Source organism: Colobus angolensis, unplaced genomic scaffold (assembly GCF_000951035.1).
Source record: "Colobus angolensis palliatus isolate OR3802 unplaced genomic scaffold, Cang.pa_1.0 Scaffold9, whole genome shotgun sequence".
Classification (NCBI taxonomy): Eukaryota; Metazoa; Chordata; class Mammalia; order Primates; family Cercopithecidae; genus Colobus; species Colobus angolensis.
This window is the reverse complement of record NW_012122931.1, coordinates 6,128,531-6,137,085: the sequence shown is the minus strand read 5'-3', so window position 1 is coordinate 6,137,085 and position 8,555 is coordinate 6,128,531. Positions and strand designations below refer to the sequence as shown.

At 56.1% G+C, this 8,555-nt stretch overlaps 1 protein-coding gene across 8 annotated transcripts in view; it reads left to right on the top strand.

The window, feature by feature from the left end:
• LRRC8A (leucine rich repeat containing 8 family, member A) overlaps positions 1-4,522 on the top strand; it is a 32,267-nt gene extending 27,745 nt beyond the window's left edge. For all 8 annotated transcript variants that reach the window (XM_011931249.1, XM_011931256.1, XM_011931250.1 and 5 more), the window contains one exon: positions 1,907-4,522. In XM_011931249.1, coding sequence (XP_011786639.1) covers positions 1,915-4,158 — 2,244 coding nt within the window. In that variant the 5' untranslated portion in view covers positions 1,907-1,914 and the 3' untranslated portion in view covers positions 4,159-4,522. The remainder of the gene's footprint in view (positions 1-1,906) is intronic.
• The last annotated feature ends 4,033 nt before the right edge of the window (positions 4,523-8,555 follow it).

Genomic DNA, 8,555 nt, shown 5'->3' with positions numbered 1-8,555 from the left:
CAGAAAGGACTGAAAGGTTATTATTCAGTGCAAAGTTAACAGTGTGTAACCCTGGTAGTGACTGTACAGGGGATTTTTTTTTTTTTTTTTTTTGCCGTTATGCTTTTTTACAATTTTCTGTATGTTTTCTGGGGAACATCTAGTACCTTTTCCCTCCGTGACAGCTTTACGGGCGTTGTAAGAACAATGAGCCTTGGCGGTGTGACCTCGAATGGCCGCAGAGAGGAGTTCTCACAGAGATCTTGCCGCGTACCTCCTGTGTGGCACAGGCTGGGTTTCCTAATGTGGCTTCTCAGCCAGTGTTTCCCAAGCTTGGCCAATCATTAGAGTCACCAAAGCTATGTGTTAAAAATCAGATTTCCAGCCGGGCACGGTGGCTCACGCCTGTAATCCCAGCACTTTGGGAAGCTGAGGCGGGCAGATCAGGAGGTCAAGAGATCAAGACCATCCTGGCCAACATGGTGACACCTTGTCTCTACAAAAAATTACAAAAATTAGCTGGGTATGGTGGCGCATGCCTGTAGTCCCAGCTACTCAGGAGGCTGAGGCAGGAGAATAGCTTGAACCCTGGAGGCAAAGGTTGCAGTGAGCCGAGATGATGCCACTGTACTCTGGCCTGGTGAAAGAGCAAGACTCCGTCTCAAAAAAACAAACAAAAAAATCAGGTTTCCAGCTTCTCTCCGTAGTAGTCAAACTGGACTCTCTCTGGGAGAGCCTGCTGTTGCTGCTGTTTTTCGTTCCTTTATACATATGCCACCAGAGATGATTTTCCATTAAGGCCTCTCCGTGATCACCCAGTTTGTAGGGGAGGAGAGCCTTATTCTTAAGCCCCTGTCTTGAGGCCGCTTCCCCAGGGAGCCTGTCATTAAGACCCACTGTGTGACCTTTGGTCTTCCGAGTGCTCCCGGAATCTTGTACACATATAACTATACGCACATGTGGAATTTGTCGTTGAGGCAGGGTCTCTGTCACCCAGGCGACCTCCTGGACTCAAGCGATCCTCCCACTTCGTCCTCCCAAAGGGCTGGCATTACAGGCTAGGATTACAGGCATGAGCCCCCGTGCCAGCCCCCATGCGGAATTTTGTTGTTGTTGTTGGAGGTTCTCTCTTTTCGCGCAGGCTGGAGTGCAATGGCGCAAACTTGGCTCACTGCAACCTGTGCCTCCTGGGTTCAAGTGATTCTCCTGCCTCAGCCTCCCGAGTAGCTGGTATTACAGGCACCTGCCAGTAGGCCAGGCTAATTTTTTATTTTTAGTAGAGACAGGGTTTCACCATGTTGGCCAGGCTGGTCTTGAACTCCTGACATCAGCTGATCCGCCTGACTCGGCTTCCCAAAGTGCTGGGGTTACAGACGTGAACCATGTGAAATTTTTAAACCTTGCTCTTTGTTTTATGGCGTGAGTTCATGTTGCACCCCCCCTGCATGTTGCATTCTTTATTCATATTTTGCGGGAATCCCTCCAGCCCATTGCTGCAGCTTTACAGCAGCTGGTTCCCAGTGAACTGGGAGTTTTAAGTGTGTCCCTGTGGTCAGTCTGTTTGTTAAATAGGTGGACTCTAGAAAGGAGTTCCCAAATGCTCTTACTGGAATGCAGGGGGTGGGCAGAGAACCCTGAGGCTGCACTGGGGATCTGTCTAATCTCACTGTGCTCAGTCTTCCTGTGTGTTAAATAGGGAGCCTGCCCGCCTCCCTTAGGGTGGTTTCCCAGCCAAGTGGCCACATGCTTTCTGCAGAAGGGCTGATAAGTGGGCTGCCCTGTGGAGTGGGCAAGCTTTGGCTCCCAGCTAGATTTGAGGTGGAATTTTGGACAATGGTAGAATTTTCATTGTCTTCTTCCGCTGACCCCTGGGTCCTAGGAAAGCCAGGCCACCCTGCGCTAACCCCCTCCTATGGGTCCCTTTTAGGTTGAACCATGATTCCAGTGACAGAGCTCCGCTACTTTGCGGACACGCAGCCAGCATACCGGATCCTGAAGCCGTGGTGGGATGTGTTCACGGACTACATCTCTATCGTCATGCTGATGATCGCCGTCTTTGGGGGGACGCTGCAGGTCACCCAAGACAAGATGATCTGCCTGCCTTGTAAGTGGGTCACCAAGGACTCCTGCAATGACTCGTTCCGGGGCTGGGCAGCCCCTGGCCTGGAGCCCACCTACCCCAACTCCACCATTCTACCGACCCCTGACACGGGCCCCACAGGCATCAAGTATGACCTGGATCGGCACCAGTACAACTACGTGGATGCCGTGTGCTATGAGAACCGGCTGCACTGGTTCGCCAAGTACTTCCCCTACCTGGTGCTTCTGCACACGCTCATCTTCCTGGCCTGCAGCAACTTCTGGTTCAAATTCCCGCGCACCAGCTCGAAGCTGGAGCACTTTGTGTCTATCCTGCTGAAGTGCTTCGACTCGCCCTGGACCACGAGGGCTCTGTCAGAGACGGTGGTGGAGGAGAGCGACCCCAAGCCGGCCTTCAGCAAGATGAATGGCTCCATGGACAAGAAGTCATCGACCGTCAGTGAGGACGTGGAGGCCACCGTGCCCATGCTGCAGAGGACCAAGTCACGGATCGAGCAGGGTATTGTGGACCGCTCAGAGACAGGCGTGCTGGACAAGAAGGAGGGGGAGCAGGCCAAGGCGCTGTTTGAGAAGGTGAAGAAGTTCCGGACTCACGTGGAGGAGGGGGACATCGTGTACCGCCTCTACATGCGGCAGACCATCATCAAGGTGATCAAGTTCATCCTCATCATCTGCTACACCGTCTACTACGTGCACAACATCAAGTTCGACGTGGACTGCACCGTGGACATTGAGAGCCTGACGGGCTACCGCACTTACCGCTGTGCCCACCCCCTGGCCACACTCTTCAAGATCCTGGCGTCCTTCTACATCAGCCTAGTCATCTTCTACGGCCTCATCTGCATGTACACACTGTGGTGGATGCTACGGCGCTCCCTCAAGAAGTACTCGTTCGAGTCGATCCGCGAGGAGAGCAGCTACAGCGACATCCCCGACGTCAAGAACGACTTCGCCTTCATGCTGCACCTCATCGACCAATACGACCCGCTCTACTCCAAGCGCTTCGCTGTCTTCCTGTCGGAGGTGAGCGAGAACAAGCTGCGGCAGCTGAACCTCAACAATGAGTGGACGCTGGACAAGCTCCGGCAGCGGCTCACCAAGAACGCGCAGGACAAGCTGGAGCTGCACCTGTTCATGCTCAGCGGCATCCCCGACACCGTGTTTGACCTGGTGGAGCTGGAGGTCCTGAAGCTGGAGCTGATCCCTGACGTGACCATCCCACCCAGCATTGCCCAGCTCACAGGCCTCAAGGAGCTGTGGCTGTACCACACAGCGGCCAAGATTGAGGCACCCGCGCTGGCCTTCCTGCGCGAGAACCTGCGGGCGCTGCACATCAAGTTCACCGACATCAAGGAGATCCCGCTGTGGATCTACAGCCTGAAGACGCTGGAGGAGCTGCACCTGACGGGCAACCTGAGCGCGGAGAACAACCGCTACATCGTCATTGACGGGCTGCGGGAGCTCAAACGCCTCAAGGTGCTGCGGCTGAAGAGCAACCTGAGCAAGCTGCCGCAGGTGGTCACAGATGTGGGCGTGCACTTGCAGAAGCTGTCCATCAACAACGAGGGCACCAAGCTCATCGTCCTCAACAGCCTCAAGAAGATGGCGAACCTGACTGAGCTGGAGCTGATCCGCTGCGACCTGGAGCGCATCCCCCACTCCATCTTCAGCCTCCACAACCTGCAGGAGATTGACCTCAAGGACAACAACCTCAAGACCATCGAGGAGATCATCAGCTTCCAGCACCTGCACCGCCTCACCTGCCTTAAGCTGTGGTACAACCACATCGCCTACATCCCCATCCAGATCGGCAACCTCACCAACCTGGAGCGCCTCTACCTGAACCGCAACAAGATCGAGAAGATCCCCACCCAGCTCTTCTACTGCCGCAAGCTGCGCTACCTGGACCTCAGCCACAACAACCTGACCTTCCTCCCCGCTGACATCGGCCTCCTGCAGAACCTCCAGAACCTGGCCATCACAGCCAACCGGGTGAGTGGCCCGGCCATGGCTCTGCGTGTGGGCTGGCGGGCGGCCTGGCCGGCAGGGTCAGTGTCCTGGGACCATCGATGCCCCTGAGTGTGGAGTCCTCACCGGGGGTTTAGAGAACCACCCAGGATAGAAGCTTTGTTCCAGAGACAGACGCCTGGGGCCCCATCTCAGGCCTGCTGAATCCGAATCTCTGGGCCTGGGGCCTGTCTTTGCTCCAAAATGTTGCAGTTCTCCTGCCTGGAGAGACTGTATGGCCAGGCAAGATCTGTCTCCCAAGGTGACCTTGAGTTGAGTTCCTCTTCAGCAGGGATGTGCGTGGGCAGGAGGTCCGAACCCAGGGGTTCTCTCGCAAAGCTGGGTGGTGGGAGTCAAGACTTAGCCTGGAGCTTATGTCTTCCTCAACTTGTTCCCAGTCGGATCTGGAGGCAAGGAGCCAATCCAGGTCCACCCAGGACAGTGTGATTGGCCAGTACTGGCTGAGGGGAAGCCTCAGATGGTCTCTACAGCTCCCAGCGTCACTCACACACCTTTCTCTGCTGCATTTGGTGGTGTCAAAGGCAGAGTTGGGCTTAGATGGGGCTAGCTTGTCACTGCCTGTCTTTCTGAAAAGGAAATTGTGCAAATCATTGTCACTGGGAGTTTGGGAGGCCACACCTTTGACATACTTTCAAGACTGTTGGTGGCCTGTGGGTGCCAGTCTCTTACCTGGCTGGGGAAGGCCCTATCCAAGGGCCCCTTGGTGGAGGCAGGCAGTGTGGATGGAGGGCTGGGTACTCCTGTGGCTCTGCGGTCTGGCCTCCGAAATGGAAACAAAGCCACTGCCATTGTGGGGAACGTCCCTCTTCCACCCCTTCTGGGGACCTGCAGGTCTTCCTGGGCCTCACATCCAGGTGGAGATTTCCGTAGTGAGATATGTGGTGGAGGAAGCCTGAGGCCAGGGGCTGGGAGACAGAAGGGAGAGCCAAGTCAGTCACCACTTCTGCCCTCGACACAGCAGCAGCTGTTGTGCCGGGGCCCCTGTGAACTTCACTAGGGATGCCACCAGGTTCAAGAGGCTAAAGAAGAGACCCGGAGTTGACCAGGCACAGTGGGTCACACCTATAATCCGAGCACTTAGGGGAGCCAAGGTGGGACAGTCACTTGAGCTCAGGAGTTCGAGACCAGCCTGGGCAACATAGGGAAACCCCATCTCTACCAAAAATACAGAAATGATCCAGGCATGGTGGCATGTGCCTGTAGTCCCAGCTATGTGGAAGGCTGAGGCAGGATCGCTTCAGCCTAGGAGTTTGAGACTGCAGTGAGCTATGACTGTACCTCTGTGCTCTAGCCTGGGCAACACAGTGAGACCCAGTCTCAAAAAAAAGAAAAAAAATGAAGAGCCCTAGAGCCGCATTTCTTAGTTCGGTTGTTACTGTTGGGTGCATCTGCCATGCAGCAGCCCCACGGTGCAGTCCCTGTTGGTTTCGTGGGCACCTGCTCTGTGTTCACCCTGTGCCGGGCATGAAGCACCTGTCCTCCTCCTACCAACCTGCTGAGTCCTCCCAACAGGAGCTGTCTATAGCATCCTTGGGCACGGAAGGAAGTGGCCCCTGGAATGCCCTGTCTGTCCTCACGGGCCCTGGGACAGGACATACCTTCTCCAGCATCACTCAGACTAGATGCTTCAGGCCCTCCAGATGCCTGCTGGCTTGGAAGCCTTCCTCCCCTCTTCCCCAGGGCCCTCTTTCTGCAGAGCAACTTGCAACCCACATGTATCAAGGATTTTGACAAGTCCTTATCTCCCTCCATCCCATATTATGACTTGAGCACAGCGGGAGAGTGGACCAGGGCACGGTTTTCTCTTGCAGTTTCGGGGCAGGCCCACTGAACAGGAAAATTGGAGTCCCCTGGGGAGAAGCCACATTTGAGAAGCACAGAACAAACCCAGCCCTTCTTTAATCTACGGAGAGGGAGACCCCATGGCTCCCCCATAGCACAGGGCTGCCCTTGATAAGCTCGGACTTCCTCACAGCTCCTGCCATGCCTGCCCTGTCCCAGGTGCTGTGCTGGGGCTGTCCTCCTGGTTGGGGGAGGGTGCGAGTCCAGCCTGGCTCCCCATCCTGTCCCCCACCCCCAGCTCCTCCCACCAAGCTTGCCTGTTAAGTGTCGTGCCTGCTGGCTGAGGTCACCCCTCAGGAAAGGAGCTGGCGGCAGGCATGCTGTCCCAGAGGAAGGAGACCCTCTGGACACCCTATTTAGCACACGGCTTAATCACATCCTGTCCCCACCCGCTGGAACACCAGAGCCTTAATAGGGAAAACAGTTCACTTGGGCCAACCCCAGGCAGGCCCCTCACTCTGAGTGGGAGGCCTGAGCCCTTCTTCTTCCTCACTGGGGCTTGACGGCTCCTTCTCAGCCACCTTGGCCTGTGGTGACCAGGAGGGGTGGGCGTGGCCTGACCAGGCCCCTGGGTGCTGTTTTTCCAAATTTCCACTCCTGCTAATGAAAGCCTTGACAAGACTAGGTATTCATTTGTTCGCTTGTTTACTGATTTGTGCAAATTGGTTTTTTTTTTGCTAGAGACAGGGTCTCACTGTGTTTTCTAGGCTGGTCTTAAACTCCTGGCCTCAAAGCCTCCCACCTTGGCCGCCCAAAGTGCTGGTATTCCAGGCATGAGCCACTGTGCCTGGCCTTTGTGCAAATGTATTTTGAGCATTCCTAGAATCCAGCTATGGAGCAAAGCACTGGGGACCCAGGGATGAAGAAGGCCAAGTAACGAGGCAGTTAGCACAGTGCGTAGGTGCTCTGCTGGAGCACAAGGTCCCTGGGAACACAGGGGAACAGGCCCTTGAAGGACGAGGAGGAGGAAGCCAGGTGGAGGGGAAAGGGACAGTTCAGGAGGTTCTGGTGGGGAGGAGCAGTGAGATGGGCTGCCCAGACGTGTGGGCATCCTGGAGAGCAGCGGTGGGGCTACGGGTGGGTGACTGGCTGGCAGGGGGGTCCTGTCCTACACCTCAGTTTCAATTGTCTCTTCATTTGTTTAACAGCTGGTCCCTTGCCAGCCCCTAGGCTCTGATGACTAAGATCTAGCTCTTTTGTTCAAGCAAATGTTGACCGAATTCCTAGTGATTGAGTGGGTGGAAGGAATGAGTTGATTTGCAGGGTGAGGTTCCTCTTGCCGTAGTGTGGGGTGGGGTGAGTGAGAGGTGGGAGAGAGGAAGAGGGCTGTTCAGAGACCACGATTAGCCATCAGGTAAGGCCATGGGGCCTGGCATGGCCAAGGCAGGTAGGGATGGAGAGACATGGATGGATCTGGGAGATGCTGGAGGCAGAATCCAAAGGGATGGGAGTTGATGGTGGGGGTGGTCTGAGTGACTTGAGGTTTTTTGCATGGATTGTTGAAACTGGAGGAGGCACAGGTTTTCGGAGGCCAAGGTGTGTCTCATGTCAGGTGTCTGGGGCCCTGGGATGTCCAAGGGACCATCCTGAATCTGCCTGAAGCCCAAGCAGTCACCCTTTCCACGCTCGTGGGTGAAGAGGGGTTCTCGACGCAGTCACTCTGGAGAGCAGAGAGGGAGAAGGACAGAAGTCTGCAGAAGAGGAGGGCCAGGCCAGAGCGTGGGGCACATGGGGCCTGGGGAGTCGGCTGGATTAGGAACTGGTGACTTTGGCCAGAGAGTTAAGGGTGGACGGGGGCAGAAACCGGGTCATGGAGGCGGAGTGAGGAGAGAGACAGCAGCTTTCCGGTGGTTGGTCGGGAAGGCCAGAGAGCCAAGGACAATGGAAGGGCCCTGGAAGGCTCCTGGGAGAGTTGTCCTTTTCAAAGATCAGGTCGAGTTGAGGCCTTTCAGTGCTGATGGAGACCCACTGAAGTATCTGGGGAGGTAGGAGAGGGTGCAACTGGGGGATTGGGAACCAACTTCAGGCCTCCAAGGCACAGGCAGGCGACACTCGGCAGAGAAGGATTGGTCCAGAGGATGGGTGTGGCTGTGGTGGGAGCCGAGCAACTGAGAGTACCTCCTCTTTTCTCTGTGGGGCCTGGAGGGGGCTCCCTGGCTCAGAGAAGGGCATGTTCCCGGGAGGAGGCCTTTCAGGGAGGGGGCTCCAGAGCCAGACTCCATGTGGACCAGAGCGCTCTGCCACTTGCTGGCCAGAGCTTTCCCCCTGTCCCTGACCACTGCATGTGTCGGCAGAGGAGATCACGGGGTGGGAGTGGGGACTTTCTGGGAAGCCTGTGGCCCCTGGGTGCTCCAGAGCCCGCTTCCTGTCTACTGTCCGACCTTCAGCCCCTGCTGACCTCAAACCCAACCCCAGACGCATTCCTGATCCTTGGGCACAGTGGTGGCAGTGTCGGATACCCAGGTTAGGAGCCTCCTTGAAAGTACCCGCTGTACCTGGGCTGGGCACGGTGGCTCACGCCTGTAATCCCAACACTTTGGGAGGCTGAGGCGGGCAGATCACCTGAGGTCAGGAGTTCAAGACCAGCCTGGCCAAAATAATGAAAC